The sequence below is a fragment of the Pantherophis guttatus genome, chromosome 2, assembly GCF_059756535.1.
Source record: "Pantherophis guttatus breed Tessera chromosome 2, ASM5975653v1, whole genome shotgun sequence".
NCBI lineage: Eukaryota > Metazoa > Chordata > Lepidosauria > Squamata > Colubridae > Pantherophis > Pantherophis guttatus.
The window spans coordinates 124,696,670-124,718,102 of record NC_142064.1 but is presented as its reverse complement, the minus strand read 5'-3'; the positions used below and the strand labels follow the sequence as shown (position 1 = coordinate 124,718,102).

At 35.8% G+C, this 21,433-nt stretch overlaps 1 protein-coding gene and 1 long non-coding RNA gene across 9 annotated transcripts in view; one reads left to right on the top strand and one right to left on the bottom strand.

The window, feature by feature from the left end:
- The window catches only part of COL5A3 (collagen type V alpha 3 chain), a 146,376-nt gene that overhangs the window by 64,027 nt on the left and 60,916 nt on the right, over positions 1 to 21,433 (top strand). For all 8 annotated transcript variants that reach the window (XR_015732375.1, XR_015732374.1, XM_034419335.2 and 5 more), the window contains 9 exons: positions 6,309 to 6,365; positions 8,360 to 8,413; positions 12,201 to 12,254; positions 12,349 to 12,402; positions 13,971 to 14,024; positions 14,106 to 14,159; positions 17,852 to 17,896; positions 18,092 to 18,145; positions 19,258 to 19,302. Coding sequence is in view for 6 of the 8 variants with exons in the window: in XM_034419335.2 (XP_034275226.2) it covers positions 6,309 to 6,365; positions 8,360 to 8,413; positions 12,201 to 12,254; positions 12,349 to 12,402; positions 13,971 to 14,024; positions 14,106 to 14,159; positions 17,852 to 17,896; positions 18,092 to 18,145; positions 19,258 to 19,302 (471 nt within the window). In the remaining 2 variants the exon portion in view is untranslated. The remainder of the gene's footprint in view (positions 1 to 6,308; positions 6,366 to 8,359; positions 8,414 to 12,200; positions 12,255 to 12,348; positions 12,403 to 13,970; positions 14,025 to 14,105; positions 14,160 to 17,851; positions 17,897 to 18,091; positions 18,146 to 19,257; positions 19,303 to 21,433) is intronic.
- The window catches only part of LOC148115309 (uncharacterized), a 32,136-nt gene that overhangs the window by 9,493 nt on the left and 1,210 nt on the right, over positions 1 to 21,433 (bottom strand). The gene's annotated exons all lie outside the window — the stretch shown is intronic.

Below are 21,433 nucleotides of genomic sequence, written 5' to 3'. Positions count from 1 at the left end.
CCAGAGGTATGCATGCCAACCCTTCTGGAGATCATACCCTTCTAAAGTTAACAATCTTTTATTTCTCAGGGTTGCCCATTCTTTCAGCCATACTAGGTTTGCAGCTTTTTGATATAACTCCCATTTAGGTAATCCAAAGCCCCCTCTTTCCTTCTTGTCCTGTAAATTCCTAATTGCAATCCTTGGTTTCTTTCCCTCCCAGATAAATTTCCTGATAATACTGTTGAGCTCCAAAAAAAATTTTTTATCTAATTTAACAGGGACTGTTCGGAATAAATACAATAACTTAGGTAAAGTGCTCATTTTTATTGTCGCGATTCTGCCTAATAATGATATCTGTAGTCTTCCCCACTTTTCCAGATCCTGTTTAATATTTCTAATCAATGGTAAATAATTATCCTCTCTAAGGGCCGAGCACTTTGATGAGATCCAGACCCTCAGGTATTTTACCTTCTTGGCAGTTTTGATCTCCATTAATTCTTCCAGTTCTCTTTTCCTTACCTCCGTCATATTTTTTGTTAACAATTTAGTTTTGGATTTATTTAATTTAAGGCCTGCTACCTCCCCATACTTGCCCAATTCTTCCAGAATTTTAGTGCCTGATTCTAATGGTTCTTCCATGATTAACACCACATCATCTGCAAATGCCTGTGTCTTATATATCTCTTTTCTGATTGTCAAACCCTTTATTTCATTATTGTTCCTAATCTTTCTCAAGAATACTTCTAATGCTAGAATAAATAGGAGTGGGGATAGAGGGCACCCTTGTCGTACCCCTTTTCTAATTTGAAAAGCCTTAGTTAGTTCTCCATTCAGTAATATGTTGGCCTTTTGTTTTTGATAGATTGTGGATATCGTATTGACAAAATTTGATCCGAATTCCATTTGGATAATTTGTTGTTTCATGAATTGCCAATTAAGATTGTCGAATGCCTTTTGGGCGTCGACAAAGACCAATGCCATTTCTTTATTCGGGTGTTCCTCATAGTATTCCAATATGTCTATTATCATCCTTGTATTATTCCTGATTTGCCTCCCAGGAAGGAATCCATTTTGATCACTGTGTATTAATTTATTCAAAATTATTTTTAACCTTCCTGCTAAAATACCCATATAGATTTTGTAGTCCGTATTCAGGAGGGAGATCGGTCTATAATTTTTAATTAATTTTGGGTCTTCTCCTTCTTTTGGGAGAAGAGTAATATACGCCTCTCTCCATGATTCTGGAATTTTGGATTCTGTTAGGGCCTCATTATAAATTTCTAACAGCTTTGGTAACAAAATTTCCTCCAAGTCCGAATTTTTGTAGAATTCCCCTGGAAGTCCATCTGGACCTGGGGATTTGTTCTTTTTAAGTTTTGATATTACCGTCCTTAATTCTGTCATCGTTATTTCTTTATTAAGTATTTCTTTATCCTCTTCCCCGATTTTTGGAAGACTTTCTTTTGACAAGTATTGGACCACCTTTTCATTAGGGATTTGTTCTTCCATATACAGAGCCGCATAATACTCTCGGGCAATCTCCAATTTATCTTCCTGTTTATTGTTAAGGTGGCCTTCCGGGTTCTCCAATTGATGGATTATGCCTTTCTCTTTTTCTTTTTTCAGCCTATATGACAGCCACCTGCCCGGTTTGTTTGCATTTTCAAAATAATATTGTTTGGTTCGTTTCATTTTGTATGCCAATTCCTCTTGATCCATAACATTTAATTTGTGCCGTACAACCATCCAATTTTCTTTAGCCGCCTTATTATCTGGTTTATATTGTAGTTCCCTCTCGGCTTTCCCTAATTCATCTATCAGTGCCTTCTGCCTCTCTCTTCTTTCCTTATTCCTATGTGCACTGTACGATATTGCTAGTCCTCTTATATACGCTTTCATTGTATCCCATATGATACCTCGGGATGTTACTTCCTTTCCATTTACTTCAAAAAATAGATTTAATTCTTTTTTTACTTTCTCAACATTTTGCTTGTCCTTTAGAAATTGATTATTTAATCTCCATCTTGTATTTCTTCTCTTATGCATACATTCCCATTTAACCTCTAATGGATTATGATCTGCCCAAATATTGGGCATGATTTCTATTGACTTGATATCTAACCCTATATCTCTGCTAATCCACATCATGTCAATCCTAGACCAAGATTTCTTAGGATTAGAATAATATGTATACTGCCTCTGATACGGGTGCAGAACCCGCCAAATATCCACTAGATTAAGTTCTTCTACCATATCAAAAAATGGTTTTGGTAAATTTTTTCTCTTTTTCTTTTTACCTTTAATCCCCTTATAATCTCTATTCGAATCTATTACCCCATTAAAATCACCAATTATGCAAATCTTGCTCTTATCCATCATGCTTAATCTCTCTCCTAATTTTTTATAAAAGTCTCCTAAGTTTTCATTCGGGGCATAAATTGCTGTTAATAAAATTGGATAATTGCCTCTTTTGACTTCCACCATTAATACCCTTCCCTTCGGGTCTGCATATTTTAGTTCAGCTTTTATTTCCTTCTTGATATACAATGCTACTCCCCTTTTCTTTTTATCAGCTAGGGATGTATAAAGATTCCCCAATTTCTTATATTCCAAATATTTTTGATTTTCCTTTTTAATATGGACCTCTTGAAGGCACACTATATCCATATTTTGTTTAGCTAATTTTGTAAAAAAGATTTTCCTCTTTTTGTTATCGTTTAGACCATTTACGTTAACCGATATCAATTTCCAATCATCCATATCTTAGTTTTTGTGTACTATCCTAATACTTCTTGGCGCGTGTGACTCTTTGTGGGCTTTGGTCTTTCTTTGTCTCCTTACTATCCTTATCTTCCTCCTCCTTTCCCTTCGATGTCCCTTCTTTCTCTCTTTTCTGCTGGGTTGCTTCTTCTTTCGATGTTTCCACCTCTAACTCCTCTTTACTGCTTTGATCCTCTTCAGATGCTCGTAATTGATCTAAAAACTCTTGAGCTACTACTAAGCTATCTATCTTAACTTTATTCCCTTGCCATGTGATCAACATGCCTTCGGGTAAAATCCACCTGAAGAGGATATTCCTTTTATTTAATTGGGTAGCCAAAAACCTATAATCTCTCCTTATCTCCCTTACCCTCCTTGGAATTTGCTTCAATATGATCACCTCCTTTCCCTTATGCATTACTGGGTCCTCTCTTGCCATCCTATAGAGGATATCTTTTACCTTCTTCCTTGCAAATCTTATATGCACCTCCCTTGGCAATTTATTTCTTCGTGCATAATTTGTCTGGACCCTATACGCCTCGTCAATTTCCTTTATAATGTCCAATTTATCCTGTTGTAGCACCTCCGCAATTAATTCTGCCATCACCTGGCACAAATCTTCTTCCTTATCTTCCGCAACGTTTTGGAAACGGAGATAATAGGAGGCTCGATCCATTTCCAATTGGGTAATTGAGTCTGCCAATTCCCTGTTCTGTTCCATCAGTTTTTGGTCAACCGCATCTAAATTTTTTTCCTGTTGTTCCATTTTAACTTCCATCTTTTTAATCTTCTGTGTATTAGTTTGTATCGATTCCTGTATACCAATCATTTTTTGATCTAATGCCCTAATATCTGTCTTCAATTCAGTATGATTACTAGACATTTTTTCTTGCAACATAATCATCGTGTCCTGTATTGCTGTCAATGTTGATTGCATTGCTTGCATTGTGGGCAGCATTCCTGATTTCTCCATTTTAGAGGGACCTTCAGTCAATTTCTGTGTAGCAGGTGATGTCGTTGTAATCGTGGGATTTGAGGATGTTTTCTTTCCTGTTTTTGTCACCGTGGATGAGAAACTCATCATCTCTTTTAATATCTTTTTCTGTTTTCTTGTTATATTTTCGATATTTTTCCAGATTGTCATCCACCAATATTTAGCTACCTCTATCAAATAAATTTATATTAGATCGTTCCCTTCCGTTCCACTATTCAATATTATTTAGTAATACAATAATTCAATAATTCAAATTTTTATCTGTTACATAAATCTATCCTGTAATAAGTCACTTATTAATCAATTAATAGTTAAGCTAATTGGAATTAAGGTAACCTTCTCACCTGCTACCACTACTTAAGCAAATTATCTTTCCTTATTTAACACTTAAACACTAATGACTTTCTAATATATCTTAAGTAATCTAAATACAAATATAAATAATTGATTATGCAATCTCAATATTCAATAATTTAAGTTATAAAAAGCTAATCAAAATTAAGAATCAGTAATTGTAAGAAGGAGAAAGAAGAAGAAGAAAGGGAAAAAACCAATTATAAGATGTATAAGATATATAAGATTATAGCATATATAAATTCCTTGATAAAAAAAAAAATCTAAAAGGCACTTAATAAATTTTAAATAAATTCACAGTTAATTTAGATTATCTAAAATGAAATATGTAATGTATATAATATTAATGTAGATATATACTTGTAAATAAATAAATTTCCTGATGGTTTTTTTTTTTGTTGTTGTTGTTATTTACCCAACTCGTTGATTAATTAATTGCTCAATAACTTCTCTCAGTCATAAAAGAGCAAAAGGGAAAAGAGACCAAAAATATGAAAAAGTTCTTTTACAGTGATGCAGCAGGCACGCTTTGCTGTACGATCCGCTTCGCGTTGCACTTAAGTTCAATCACTCTCCATTTGCAATGTCATTCAGATTTCATCAGCCATGTTATCTTCCCCAAGTGCTCCTTCTCAGTCTCTCAGCTCAAAACAGTCTTATTATTAGTCCTGACATCAACCACACTTCCAAGATCCAGTTCCTTTATTCAATTAGTCTATTCCACACTCTTAACTTTCAAAGTTTTTTTGCTCGAAACAAAGTATCAATCCAATCCACTGAAGGCTCCGTCTCCCTTTCTAAAAGTGTCCTCAATCTCACCGGCACGTCTGCGATTTCATCTCCTACTCATCTCCTCCAACCTCACAATCGCCGCCAATTCCTACCAGGATCCTTCTTATCCGACGCAGCCAGCACAATCCAATTGAACTCACTCCGAGCGTGTTCAGGGGAGAGTAGTACGAATGATCACAGGCACCAATTTCACCGAATTCTTCTTGCTTCCTATCTTTGTTGGCTATCACAGCTTCAAGTCTGCCATTTAAAGCAGACGCGCCGCGTTAGTTTGACAGCGGTAATCAGTCCAGCAGAGAGTGCTTGCTCCTCACCGCTCTGCCTGCCGACACCCCGCTATCGTCCGCGGAGCTCTCCGAGCTCCCACGCCTCGAGGGGACCCCAAAACGCGGCAGAAAAGTGGCGCTGTAGGCAGCGGTCGCTGTCACAACGCCATGTCGCTGGGATTCACCAACCGGAAGTCTCCAGAGTTTTTATCCCAAAGATTCTGCATTTCTTTGCACTTAAATTAATCTGATTATCCATTTCAAGCAGTCTTAAAAGAGAACAAACGAATTTGGGAGAGAGGAATCATCGAGGGTTAGCATCGTCTTTTGCAGCTAATATAAAGCAAGAGCTTAAAACAGCACCCACAAAAATGAACCTCTCTAGGAACTCCTGTTCGCTGATTATTTCACACTTTTGAAATGTGAAATAACAACAGTTCTCCCCCCACCTTAGAAGATATAAAATTGCAGGAAGTGAGTCCAGCCAACTTTAAAGTGATAATGGTCTTTCTCCATTTGATCATGTCATCTATGTTGCCAGTTGTCATTCATGGCAGTGCATGTTTACCTCAGGATATCACTCGTGTGTCATGCAAACCCATTCTAACACTAAAGGTTTCCCATATAGATTATTCACATTCTGTTGCAAGGAATAGCTTAGTAAGTCATCATACTATACAGAAGAGAAACAAAATATTCACCCGTCCCAATGGGGAACTGATTTGATTGATGTAAGATTTTTTTAAAAAATAGTCCTAAATTAAATCTGCACCTGGGTTTAGAGTTCATTTAAAGAGCAGAAGATCTTTTCAATAATTAATTTAGGCTAATGATGTAATCATGCCCTACAATAAGATGAATAGCATGCCTTTTTCATTGATTTGAATCAGATAGAAATTGGCTTAGTGAAAGCCAAGCAAAAGCAAAATCATTTCAGAGCCCAGTTTGTCCACTTCTCCATGTATAGTGTTACAAACAGAAGAAAGAAAATGCATGAAACCACTGCCACCCAAACATTACTTTTTGTCCCATTTTCACCCATACCTCAAGCCAGCATCTTCTTGCCCCTTCTTGCTTACAATTACTCAATTACTCAGTTACAACTTCTCCCTAGTTCCTTTTGATATTACTACAACTCATCATTTTCTTTCTCTTTTCAGCTTTCCATGAAAGGGCCCCCTGGCCCAATGGGACTCACGGGAAGGCCAGGACCACTAGTGAGTAAATGTGATTGTTCAAAACTGACCCATAAATAGGAACATCAATATCCAGGAAGATATTGGAAAACATAATAAAAAAACAGATCTGCCAACACCTAGAAACGAGTAAACTAATAACTAGCAGGCCTCACAGGTTTGTTAAAAACAGATTATGCCAAACCAATCTTATTTCATTCTTCAACATAGTGACTAAATTAGTAGACCAGCAAAATACTGTCAACATAATATATGTAGACTTCAGCAAGGCATTCAACAAAGTAGACCACAACCTACTTCTTCATAAGCTAGGAAAAAGTGGGATAGATAGCTTCACCACCTGATGGATTTGCAACTGGCTGACAAACCGTACTCAACAAGTAGTCCTTAATGTGTCTAAGTCTACATGGAGAGAAGTAAGCAGTGGGGTGCCACAAGGTTCCGTCTTAGGCCCAGTACTCTTCAATATCTTCATAAATGACTTAGATGAGGGAATAGAAGGGGAATTCACCAAATTTGCAGATGATACTAAGCTGGCAGGAACAGCTAACACTCTAGAAGATAGGCTCAAGATCCAGATGGATCTTGATAGACTTGAACTCTGGGCTCTATCTAACAAAATGAAATTCAATGTAGAGAAAAGTAAAGTCTTACACTTACGTAAGAAAAACCAAAAGCACACATATAAACTGGGGGAAACCAGGCTTAATAGCAGTGACTGTGAGACGGATCTTGGAGTCTTAGTGAACAATCAGCTAAATATGAGCCAGCAGTGTGCAGCCAACCAATGGAACAGCTTGCCTTCGGAAGTTGTGGGAGCTTCATCACTTGAGACTTTCAAGAAAAAATTGGACTGCCATTTGTAAAAAATGGTATAGGGTCTCCTGCTTGAGCGGGGGGTTGGACTAGATGACCTATAAGATCCCTTCCAACTCTGTAAATCTGTTAAAGGAAAGTTTTGAGTTTCATACTCATCTCAGTGCTGTGAATCATGGTTAACTTACAGTAGTATTGTCCATGTATTGTATTTGGGCTGAAATGAAATATTCTTCAGCATGTAACAGATTTCATAGAAAAAAAAATACTACATGGCCCACAAGCACTTTTCTTTCATAGACTTTGAAAAGAACTTTAATCTCTTGAAATTGTCTAAACTTATTTATGGGCCAAGCTAGAAATGATCTTAACAATGTCATATCTGTGAATATACAAAATTCAGGGACTGAGGACCGAAATGTTTCAGAAAACTGCAAGATATTTTATTTCCTCTCCAGACCATGAAGTCTCAGGATAATGCTATTCTGGGGAGAGTTTTGCAATTTCCAGAATTTCTGTCCCCTTGTTGGATCATGCTATACCTTCCTAAAATAGCATAGCCCAGGGAAGAATTTGTATGTCTGGAAGGAGAAATTATTGAGTTTTCTGAAACATGTTGTTCCTGAATTGCTACATTTTGCATATTTCTACATTGCCCTTAGGCATGGGATTTTTTCCACACACAGAGATGGGGGGAGAAAATCATATTGGGGTATAATGTCTTTAACTGATTTCCCTCTATATTACATTGCTGCTGATATCAGATAATAGCAGTTATCTGCTTTCTATATTAATATAGAAAATGAATCAGCTTGGGCAAATGTGAAGCTACCACGGATATAGTTGATTGCATCTTTAGTTTTTATTTCCTGCTCCAGACCATTCTCCCAAATTTACTTTAGGCTGTGAAACCACAACTCCCCATACTTCTCTATTGATGAATAGGTGTAGAGTGGGCAAACAAGATCTTAACATGTATCACTTTCTGTTAGAGGAGAAATTAATATTTTCAGGAGAAGAATGCCTGAATTTTCCCTCATATGCTCATATGTATTACTTTGCTGATTTTTTTTTTAAGAATTAATAGTTAGAATAGTTGTCCTGCTTCATCAATTTCTGGATGTATTCACTCTGATTGGATTATTCATTTTTGTAATATTCTAGAACAAATTAATCTATTTTTAATATGATTTCTACAGGGTCTACCAGGAAAATCAGGACAAAAAGGGGATTCGGGTGACTCCGGACCCCAGGTTTGTTGCTGAAGATGGACAGGAGGGGCTTGGGCTATGCTGGTAGGGAATTCTGGGAGTGGAAATCTTAACACCTCTGGAGGAAAGAAGGTTGGTAAAGTGTGAAGTATAAAAATGCCAGGCTGATGTCCAGCCTCTTTTCCATTCAGGCTTTCTTATCCTTTCCTCTCTTTGTGCCTTCAAGTCAGTCTTGACTGCTGTTGACTGCCTGGACTAATCCCCACAGTTTTCTTGTCAAAATACTATCAATGGCTTGCCATTGCTTTTTTCTTCAATGAATGACTCAAGGTCAAGAAGCTGAGTTTGTGCCCAAGGTAGGAGGAGAACTCCATCTCCTGTTTCTAGCCTGGTACTTGACTGTTACACCAGAGGTGGGGAACTATAGCCCTTTTATGACTTGTGGATTTCAACTCCCAGAATTCATGAGCTCAAGAATTCTGGGAGTTGAAGTCCACAAGTCATAAAAGGGCCATAATTCCTCACCCTTGCATTACATCAAAGTGGCTCTGCTTCATTATTCTTGCACTTGTTTATCTCCTGCCCATTTTATAGTTTTGTACCATATACATATCTTTCACATTAGAATTTCTCTAGCCTGATAGATTTACTTTGCCTTATTATATTGTACTCTTCCTTATTCAACTGCATAAAAATTGAAACTGAATATGAAATAAGCAGTTTTGCAATACAGATAATAATTCATCCTTTCCCCCAAATTTGGAAGGTGCACTGTAGCCATTTTAAGCATGCTGATCTTTTCTCCTGGCATGCTCAAATGAGAAGGCTTTTAGGTTATCCTTAGCAGACAGAATTCTGGCATTGGTAGTAAAATAAGTTAAGGAATCTTTTTTCCATCAATTTCTTTTTTCCTCCCCTCCCCTTATCATAAGCATTTATCATTCATGGAATAAAAATACATTCCTAGGGTACAAAATTATTGAAAAAAATACAGGTCTTTTGCAAGATTTTCCTGGTATTTTATCTATTATACCCTCATCCTACCTCTGAGAAAATTATTTGTGATATATTTATTTATATTTGTACCCTATTTCAGCCCCATCCTGCCCTTTGATACATGCAAAGAAATGTATCATAAAATGCATTTAGAGAAAAAGAAATGAACTAAGATTAAACATATAGTAATTTCAAATCTTTGACCACCACTTGTCCCAGGATAAGTAATCCGTAACTCTCCAAAACAGTTCTCAGGATCCCTAATCCATGGACGTATCTTATAAATGGAAATTGAGAATTAAAGGAAGGGACAATGTTTGGAAGGTCTCCAAGTTCTCTTCTTCTGATCTAACATCAGAGAAGGAATTAATTAGCTTAGTCTTTCTCAGGAATATGCTCCAAATATTAGAATTCCCAGTGAGGAAGATTCCACCTTCCTGAATCAAAAGACACATGAAGCCTTTCTTATGGGTTGGAAGAGATAGGCATTTATAGGAATAGGCTTCAAAATCTTCTCTTTTTCTGGAATAATTTTATTATGCAATAACAAATTTAATGTAATTGGTCATAAAATACTTTAAATGTTGCATTCTGGAGTCCTCCAGGAATTGGCATACTGAGTGGCAGGATGAATTTTTCTCCTGCCAACAAACAGCTGACTTTGCTGCCAAAACTGGCTCTTTGGCAGCACACTTCCTAGATATGAATGGGAGCAACTAGGAATGACTCAAGTCTATGCTCAGTTGACCATGTACTTGAATAGGAAGAGGAATCTAGACGATTGTGATTCTTGATAAGAGCGATTGGAGGGTCGGGTCTCCATCTTTTCCTGTCAGTATTTGTTTTTTTTAAGCCTAGTTTTTAAACATCGTGTTTTGATTTTGATATTTTTTTTTGCTTTTGACTTACATCTTTAACAAAGTATATGGTTGAATGCTGATTTATTTTTTATACCCCTTTGCTGTACTGTGAACTTTTTACCTTTTCTTGTTGCTGTGCTTTGGAGTTAAGACACACTTGTTTTTGCTGCATGGAAACCAACAGCATAAATGTTTTCTCTTTGGTAGTGAAAGTGATGAGATTTGATTTACATCTGCACCAGACTACTGCAAGGCTTTTGTATTTTACTATTTTTAAAAAGAACTTTCCTTTTTTAATTTGCTTTTGTATATATTTCTGGTCTCTTATCTATTTTTCTCTCTGATTAGATGGAAATTTTCTCTTTTGTTTCTATCATGTGAAATATTATCTTAATTTTTCCTGTGGACATTTTGTTATGGAATATCAACTTCTTTTGTCCTTGAGAGGAATTGCCTATGTTTTGTTGTGAAAGTCCAGCTACAGTATAAAAAAATTAGATTATATTAAAAATGGAAGTAACAATAAGGCCATATCAACTTAATCTCCAAGCCTTCTTGGAAGCTTTTGAAAAAAATGCTTTTCAATTTACAAGCTGTGAGTGAAAATATAGACAAAATGTTTAATGATTTAACAACAGTCATAAATCAACCTAAGGATGATACTCAGATGCAACTAATAGCAGCTAAATCAGACTTCCAATTGGGTGGATTGGAAGTTAATTTGTTGCTGACAGAACTGAAGAAGAAAGAGCTTTGTTTGAGAATTGCAAGTCCGTTGGAGAAGGCTGAAAAGGGGTATGAATTTAAAAGGCTTAGAAATGGCAATATGAATCAGTGGTGAACTGGACTTTCTTAGGAAAACTGTTGGAGACTATGGAGTAGACTTAGTATATTCAGTCAGAAAGACAACTGTTAAAGAGATGTTGTGATTCAGCTGCCTCAAAAAACTTCTAAACAAGTGCTGTGGAAATACAACAGAAAATTATGACTTTGGGGAATGAGATGGAATTGTTGGGAAATATCCCAATTATAATTTAAGTAAAAAAAGTTTATTACTAAGAATCACTCAAAGATAGAGACAGATTAGAGATTAGAGATGATGATTGCAGTGGTCTATGGAAGTTTAGAAGCCAGAAGTGGACTTTTTGCACGTGAAATACAATAATAGATTGTTAACAGAGGACTTTGGAGTTTAGTTTTGTTAACTTTACCTGTTAATTGATTTTTTTTTTCAGTAAATAAATGGTAGGTCAAATTAGTTGGGCAACTAATGGTGTAGAAGCTTATAGATTGTAGACCTGTTTTGCAAACTATTATTGTTGACATATATTTATCAGTATTCGATTAGGGGGGCAATATATGTGTATGTTTTTATGAACATTTTTGGTCTTGTTTAGTTTTTGCTTTGTTTGTTGTTTTTGGGTTTTTAAAGTTTGTAGTTTTAACTTTGGAAATAAATTTGAAATTTATCAAACAAAAAAGATGTTGCATTCTGGATCAGTAATTGTTTTGGATTTTAACATAGCAGTAATAATAGCACTTAGTCTTATATACCACTCCATACAGCAGCCACTCTTTACATATACCACTCTTTACAGCAATCTTTTACAGTGTCAAGCTCTTGCCCCCAGCAATCTGGGTCCTCATTTTACCAACTTTGGAAAGATGTAAGGCTGAGTCAACCTCGAGCCATCAAGATCGAACTCCAGACTATGGGCAGAGTTAGCCTGCAATGCTGCATTCTAACCACCACCTGGGCTCCTTACAAGTTTCTTCTTATCAGTAGATTAGGGCATCTATAAGACATTCCTTCTGATACATCTTATATTGATGTTAAAGTAAAATATGTATTGCCATTAATGGCTAAAGATGAGATTTAAGTCAAAGCAGATCATTTTCCCAATGGAGATAAATTTTCATATGAAAACAAATATTTAGAGCAACAATCTCATTTATTTCAATTCTCCTTACAGGGTTTCCCTGGGATACAGGGACCAATTGGACCCCCAGGGAAAATTGGCAAGCGGGTAAGCATCAGATACATGGATGGGTGCCAAGCTGTAGGAATGCTTTTCGTTGCCCCCTTTTCTCACTCTTTTTCTCCTTTTCATTTTCTTTAAGGGTCGTTCAGGAGCTGATGGCGGCAGAGGACTCCCAGGAGAAACAGGACCCAAGGTTTTCTAACCTTAATTGTAGGGTGGAATTCACACAAAGGAGGGGAAGAGGGATTTGAGATTCCCACTCCCATGGTAGTTTGGTCTTTCCTGCAATAGCAACACAATAGTGGGGTGCAAATAGAGCTGAATGAAATGTTGTTTCCACTTTCATGTTGAATTTGGCACATTCAGGAGAAATTTTCACCCATGTGGTATGAATGCCACATGAAAAATCAACTTTTTCCCCCTCGTATTTTGTGATTGTGGTCTTGGAACCCATTCAAAACTCAGAGGAACTCATGTGGGAAATTAAGAGGAGTCCCACTGAATACGAAGCAGGCCCATCTAAGCCATATAGTTTCCAACATTTGGCCAGCCAGGCAGTTCCACAGATACACAAACAGGGTAGGAAACCACAATATTTCCCCGTTGTTGGTTCCTAGGATCTGGTATTCAAATATATTGTTCCTCCCTGAACATGAATAATGTTTGAACTAGCTCATTGGCAACACATCTCCTTCACTGCCAAAGCCTTTAAAGATAAGAATATAGAAAACTGCGCAATTTGCCAAACTAGCTTGTGATTTGTCAGCAGCTGTCCTGGATTTTGGTCTCAAGATACAGGAGACTGAAAAATGGAGCTTTTTGCATATTAGTTTGTGATTTATCATTAAGTCATCGAATTCTCCTGTGTAGCCTTAAATGTGATAATAAAGGAGTGAATGTAGAGGATTCAGTGTGTGTGAGTTTTGTGTGCACAACTTCCTCTGAGCAATTATTAAGTACTGGGATAAAAGAATCAAAAGCTTTAGAAAATATAAATATTTTTAGTATTTATGAACATGAAATTTTATATAGAAGTTGTGAGGCCAAATTACACATAACCATAACCTATTTCTGAAGGTGACATGTACCCCCATATACAGAGAGAGGGAGGGAGGGAGGGAAGTATTCTAATATGTGGAATAAGATGTCTTCAAACTTTTTCCCCATAATGATTGACCTTATAGAATGGGGTCAATGGAAGTTGTAGTTCAACAACTGCAGATTCTCACTGCTAACAAAGTAAGTAAATACTACATTTAATTTCCTGCATATTGCAAAAAGGGAGATGTGAGTGAAACTGATGTAGTTCATCTGAATTGAAAGTCAAACCAAGAATTCCTGAATCTTATTCATCTCAGCTGTTAGACTCCAAGACATACATAGTCACAAAAATAGCAAATCCTTGCCTCTGGTTTATAATCCAGCAAATTTAAACTTCTTTTTAAATTTTCAAGTTTTGCTTTCTTGCAAATTCTGAAGCACCAATGTTGCCTATCAAAACATGCCAAATTGATCATCAAGACAACATTGTCCTCCCCTTACTGTGCCACATCATTCTGTGCACCTATTTCTTGGGTATAATTTAAAATTTATGTTCTTCAGAATGTATTTATCTTGTAGGATTGCGCTAAGGACAAAGAGCATTGTTGTAGTAAAATTAGGCATGCAAAACTGTCTATCTACTTATCTATTTCCTAGCTGAAAAACTGGTCTATGCTTGTCAATTCAGTACTCATCTGTTTTTCCCCCCCTTTCTTATAGGGTGACAGGGGCTTTGATGGTCTCCCAGGACTCCCTGGAGTAAAGGGAAACAGAGTAAGACTACCCTAATATCTATACTACTGTCCTCTATTTAAGCTATCACCAACATTCACTCCCCACTTTATTGCTTTGCAGGGTGATATAGGGAAGCCAGGCCTACCTGGACCCCCTGGAAATGATGGTTCTAAGGTACGCATTATTTCTGATAGAATATTTGTAGCTTAGGGTTGAATTGTAGAATCGTTAGTACTCTCTGAGCTTTGTTGTTTTCTTGCAGATGTTTCATTAAGAAACTAGGTAACATTATTAGTTGTAGTAAGGGAGTAGAGTTTGCTTTCATTTTATATACTACTGACTTGCCTTGTTGGTGTTGGTGGGAGTGGGCTTGGTAGTTCCTTGATTGGGCTATTGTTTACTGATAGCTTGTTTGGCTGTGTTGGTAGTTTCTTGATTGGGATATTGTTTGCTTCTTGATTGTTGGGCTAGCGTTAATCTCGGTGTTAATTTCTGCTCATGTGAGTGTTGACTGCTGATGAAGAGGTGTTTAGATCTTTTTGTTTCCTTTTTGGCTTTTTGATTTTCTCTTTTAAAGCGTATGTAAATGTGGATCTCTGTGTGCTTCTTAATGGCTAATTTGTCTTGAGAGCCAGGCTTCCAGGAATTCTCTATCATTTTTGGACTGGTCTTGGTCTAGGATGCTCACAGTTTCCCAGTTAAAACTATGGTTAAGTCTGTTGATGAGTTGTGAAATTAAGGAGTTTTCATCATGTCTTCTGACTGCTAATTGATGTTCCATTTGGTGGTCCCTGTGACTGTTTCAGTCCTTACAATATTATGTTGTAAATAACTCCTTTTTTTCTTCCTGTGGCTGCTGGGTCTTTTGGTTTACTTAGGATGTTTTGGAGGGTTTTGATGGTTTGTGAGCTACGGTGATGGCATGTGGTTGCAATAGTCAGTTGGTGGTTTCTGAGAGGTTTTTGATGTATGGCAGTGTTGTGCTTTTCATGGCTTGTATTAGTTGTGCTGTACTGGGTTGGGGGGTCAGTCACTTTTTGATAAAGTTGCATGGGTATCTATTTTGTTGCAAGACATTGATAGGTCTTCCTTTTTCTGATGTTCAGAATTGCTGCACTGTTTGCCTTACTAGCACTGATGATGTTAAGTAGTTTGGTAATGAGACATCCGCAATAAAACAATCAAGCTCAGTAACCATAGATTGAAAGTGGGGGTGAACTTTTAGATAAGGGGGCCATTGTTTTGTAGAATAGCGTAGAACCTTTTTCTTGTAAAACTTTTAGGGATAGGACTATTATTTTCTTGTACAACAGTATAGCATTCTTATCTTGAGGGGCCCTTGGTGCAAGGTTAATGAATTCATATACATCAAAAAAGTATCAACAAGCACAATGTTTTTAAATAAATTATAATTGATAATTGAAATATTCCCATCTGACTGCATAATCATTCTGTCTTCCCCTTCCCCTTCCTTTCCCCTTTTCCACTTCATCATAATTTCAATCCTACAACAATTTAGCCACCGATGCATGTGATAAAATGAACTGCTTTTAGGAAAGCTTATATTTTTTCATGAAATTTGTCACTCTGGAAAGTTACTATCACACTTCTGGTTTTGAATAGTAGACAGTCGTTAGCAGGCAGATCCTTTGGACAAAAAGTCTACATACATTACAATGAAAGAAGAGTTGAAAACAATCATGTTTTATATATAAATTCTTTTTTTTATTAAGTAGTCTGAAAATATTAAGCATGTAATGGCACTTGAAACAGAATATGAATTGTTTACATATGCTGATGTTATTATGACTATTTTTGATAATTATGTGATGTCATTATCTACAGTATGTTTATTGAAGTCATATACAATATGCTTTTACTGGTTACACTATTAATTGGAGGATATATTATTAGCTGCCTTTGGGATCTACTATGCCTCTAGATTATTGCAATAGATTAAAATTTTACAATTCATACCAACTCCACAAAATACTTGGGTTTATATCTTTTTTTGAAATACATCCTAGGATCTTGAACTGAATATATCTAAATATGTAGATGCAGTTTCTGTTGATGGTTAAAACCATTGCATTAAGTGTTTGAGGCAAGATTACACTAAAATGAATATTACATTGAAATTAATATATATATATATATATATATATATATATATATATATATATATATATATATATATATATAGGACTCCAATGTTAATTACTAATAGATATTTTATACAGAGAAGATAATAAGAACATTTTGTTATGGACAGCTAAAGCTTCATGACTATCCTTACCAAACTGAGGTTACAATAACAGCAGCTTCAAACGTCCAGATTTTCAACTATATTGCATCAATTGGCTTTAGTTTAAATATTTTTTTCGAATGTGGGTTTTTATGATTATTCATCTCTTTGGGCCTATTTTGAGCACAAGCATATAACATTACTGAAATCTTGGCATGTTTTGGGGTCCAGGTATTGTAAACAAGGATATTGGTTTTTAGCTTTGAAAGCTATTAGACACATTTGGTCATTAATAAGTAAACAATTAAGTTCTTATTCCAAATCACTTGATAAATTGATGTTATGGAATAACCCACACTCTAAAATAGAGGAAGATATACTTTATTGTAATGCTTGGGCCAAACAAAGAATCAACAATAAACTGGATGGTTTTTAAAGATTTGAGAGATAGCATGTTCTATATGACTCACCTCTAACGTTTATTGGAATATATACAATTGAAATATGTGTTAATGAAAGAATATGGCACAGATGCAACATTGAAGTGTTGCAATAATGAGATTCTTGAGTGATTCACAGCTTGGAAACTAACAACTCAATTTAATAAGTAATTAAATAGTAAGTTGAAAATATTAACCATACATCTGAAGAATTCTTATGAAGGATGTGGTCCCATCTAACTTGGGACATGATAAAGATGATCTCTTTATATAACTAAAAAATACTTAAAATTTCTGATTTTAAGGAATGGATCAAGGATACATGTTTCCTATCTATTTTTGCTAAATCTTTGTATTCTGAATGATGAAAGATGATTCATAGTGCTTATATATGTTCTAGATATAATGGTAAGTTGAGGTTCAAATAAATTTTATATTGCTATCTATAGTTATATGGATCTTTTGTTAGTTTTTGGGAACAGTTACTGTGGTTTATTTTAATCATTATAACAAATTTACCTTTTTAAACCTTTTTTTCTCCTGATGCTACAGTTTTTTGTATTTCTTCAATTTATAAAAAGAAACATACAGATTTAAATGTTTTAGAGGAATACACGTAAGTGTATTTCAAGATAGCTATATTCAATCCTCAGTAAAGCTGGAGTATTGTAGATAGTCCTGCCTTAGGCATGAAATCTGGCTGTGTGACTTTAGGCCGGTCACTCTCACTCTCAGCCTAATGCACCTCAAAGGGTTGCTATTGTGGGGACAATATGAGGAGAAAGAGTATTAGATATGTTTGCTGCCTTGAGTTATTGATAAAAATATTAAAGGCAGGATACAAATTAAATAAATAAGAACTACAACCACACAATATTTTAGCTGACCATGGCCCTTTGGAAATGTAATGCCAACCTTTATCTTTGAGTTGCAGTAAGCTTAAATCACTCAAAATACCTTCCTAGGACTATAGAAAGAATGCTAGGCATTCTAGATTAAAAAGTAGTGATTATATTTCCCACTTACAGTTGAATTTTCTATGATGGATTTCTCAAAGCAGCCTTAGGAGTTTACCCATTTGGTATCCAGTATGAATTATGTATCATAACCGGGGGTTTGTGGGTGTGTGGAAAGAGCCTACTCTAATACCTCAGTTTCTCATTTCCTCCTTGTTTTCAAAGGGTTCTGAAGGTGTGCAAGGGCCCAGAGGACAGCCTGGGGAAGCTGTGAGTATCTGTCTACCTACCAGGAATAAATACATTGGGTTTTCTGAGATGGCATCACTCTAAGCCCTTTTAATGGGGAGTAACAGGTGTACTGCTCTCATGCCTTTCTTCTTCAATGGAACCAAGTTTCTGGCAAGTGTGTTTGATTGAACAATGTTCATCAAAGTCTTCTAATATAACCATCTTTTCTCCTAGGGTGTTCGTGGTTTGCCAGGCTCGCGAGGTAATCCTGGTTCTTTCGGCCAGACGGTATGAATTTCCTTCCATATCCCCTTTTGTTCACAAGAAGGATTGAGCAGGCAATAGGTTCAAGGAATGGGACAAATTTTAATAGGAAAAATGTTTATAAGTCTAAGTTCTGTTAAAGTTTTGGAATTTAATCTGGACATAACATTTAACTTTTGATCTCTTAGTTTTTGAATTTGCAATTAGGTTTTGAGTTCTGTTTATGATATTGCAGTATGTAATGGTGAAAGCCCAGAGCAGATATATTGTCTGGGTTCATATGTTACACTAAGATATATTTTCATTGAACCATTGGTTGGTTTGATTCATATACATTGATAAAGCATCAATGCATGCTTTACAAATTAGCAGCTGGGTTTGCACATCATACAAAAATGAACCTAAACAAATCATATGAGTTAGAATTATCCATCACATTAAACTATATTCATTTCATTTTTATGTTAGTATTCTAGTTTATTTAGTGAATAAATGACAAATTTTGAATTTGCATAGTACTCAAAGCTAATATCAAAGGGCACACATTTAATTTAACCCAAGTCATGAACTAATATAGGCTAGTGTGAACTGTTAACCTACATGTCTGATCTTTTAATAATAGTTAGTATATTAAAAATATATGGCAGACACCTTCTCATCCTTATTTTCCTCTCTTTCATATGAAAACCTTTAACATTTTAACCATGATGTAAAAAAATGTATCTCAATAAGTATCAATCACAATTTTCCAAATTCAAATTTGCCTATTCATTTACGGTAGTTTGCAAGCTTTACTCTTAAATATAATCTCAGTGCAGTCATAACATACATCATTAAGGTAAAACATGGAAGAGAGGGGAAATTTATGAAGAAATGTTCCTAAAGCGAGAACTAGATTAGGAAATAGAAAACATTAATAACTGTGAAGGAACTAAGAGTCAGAACTCAATTTGACAAAGTAGATGTCACATTCAGTTTTATCTATCCCTTCATATTTTCCAAAATGGAGACAGAATAATTAGAATTAGAATTTTAGTTTTCCAATTTGGACTTACAAAATAGTTTCATTTGATATTGTTCTGTACAAAAAAAAATCTCCCTTTGAGTTTCATGATCTTGTTGTTTATCTCTTGTAGGGTATTACTGGTATTGATGGTGCTCCTGGACCTAAGGGCAACATGGTAGGTAAACAAGAAATGGGGACTTTCCTTAGTATATGGTAAAAGGGTTGTTTGTGTATAGCAGACAGATATGAATAACAAATGAGATTTAGGGAGGTGATGAACATTGTTAAGTTATAAGGCTAGAAACGGCTGAGCACATGCGGTAGAAGGCTGAAGGTCTCACACCTGAATTCCTTGCAGCCTTGTATATCTTCAGATCTTGCCTGTCTGGGGTCAAAGTTTTGGTATTTCCTGCTGTAACTATCTATCTTTTGAGGGGTGCCTCATCTGATACCCTTCCCTTCAACCCAGTGTAAATGAGATATGAGATCCTCATATTTTATATTGTCTTTCTGATGTCTAAAAGATAAAAAGTATTTAAAAAATAGAGGCTTTAGCCTTCCCTTCACCTGTTTCATAGGACAGTAATCAATCTCATAGGATTTAAATAAAAAGAATTAAAATAAAAACATAAAGTAAAATGTAACAAAAAACAACCTCTTTTGAACTTTAAGATTGAAACTACAACAATTAATCAGTGGAACAACTTGCCTCCAGAAGTTGTAAATGCTCCAACATTGAAAGTTTTTAAGAAGATGTTGGATAACCATTTGTCTGAAATGGTATAGGATTTTCTGCCTAAGCAGGGAGTTGGGCTAGAAGACCTCCAAGGTCCCTTCCAACCCTATCCTATCCTATCCTATCCTATCCTATCCTATCCTATCCTATCCTATCCTATCCTATCCTATCCTATTGGAAATACATACTGCTTTGTTAGAAAATAGAGTATGAAAGACAATAGAGTACTCCAGGTGAATGATAGATGGTGTTGGTTTTCTACAAATATTATTTTTTGTCAGAAAGTTATTGATCTCAGAAAACCTATGAAATAAAGATTTCAAAGAAGAAAATTTGAATAGTGCCTAAAGAATGAAGGCTGAATTGCACACAATTCTTTAGCTTGTACAGAGAAGCAAAATCATTAAATTTGGTGTAATATTACAGTGAGAAAAAGAAAAGAACAATTTAATGTAAAGATGAAAGAAACAATTGAATGAACTTATTTCTACAGAAAAAGCCATTTCTTGGCCATTTCTAGCCAAATCCCTTTTATGTAGTCTGCCAAGTTTGAATCTGAGGCTGGTGGGTGAAGATATTAGCTCTTTCTACTCTCTGCCTTGGTTCATAGCTTTTCCATCTGGCCTGCCTGAAAATTTTAAAACACCTAATAAAGAGTCTATCTTTCTCAAAAATATGGGGTGAGCAATTAAGCCTGTCTAGCAAGCAAGGATGATGTATTCACAATAGAAGAGAATATATGTTGCTCAGAGTTGAATTGTGGAGTCCTTGGTGCTCTCTGAGCATAGGAGTTTGCTTGCAGATGTTTTATTACCCAACTAGGCAACATCATCAGTGCACTCACAATATATAAATATTAAACACCAAACTCGTATCCATTTTGATTTCCTGCTGTAATACTATATGTTAATCTAATCTATATACTACTAAATCTCTCATGCCTGTAACCTTTAACTGGGTGGGGCAAGCTGTGCACCATGGGGGCAGTCATTTTTGAACCAAGATGCCTCCAAAACCCATGACTCATGGCTCCCGTGAGAATGAAAATTGGCAAATTAGAGGTGGCAACACTGCCACATCACCACCCAAAGGTTAAGTAAACTGATCCTGCTGTAGCCCTCCAGAGCCCAGTAGACTGGAGTGCAGTCAGCCATGGTCAAGACTATAAGAAGTAAAAAGTTGCTCCTACTCCCACTACTTTTTTGTCCTTGGTCATTCTGTTTCTGTGTTTATGTAAAGAAATATCTCTGAAATGATGACACGACAGGTCACGGGTTGCCTAGTTCATTCTAAGAATCTTGTGAGAAGATTCTTCTAGAGCAGAATCTGATAATATATCAATCTTCAAACCAGCCATTAAAGTTTGATTTAGTAGGGAGGATGGGACTAAATTTTGATTTAAAGGGGACAGATGGAGTTCCAGTCTGGCTAGACGGTTACTGTCTGGATCCAATGTTGTTTTTTTAAAAAATAAATTGCTTTAATTGAAGAATGCAGCTCATCCTATTTTCTTTTACTATACTGCATATAGATGCATCTTGTAGAAATATGAGGGAAGGGGCTGTATTCT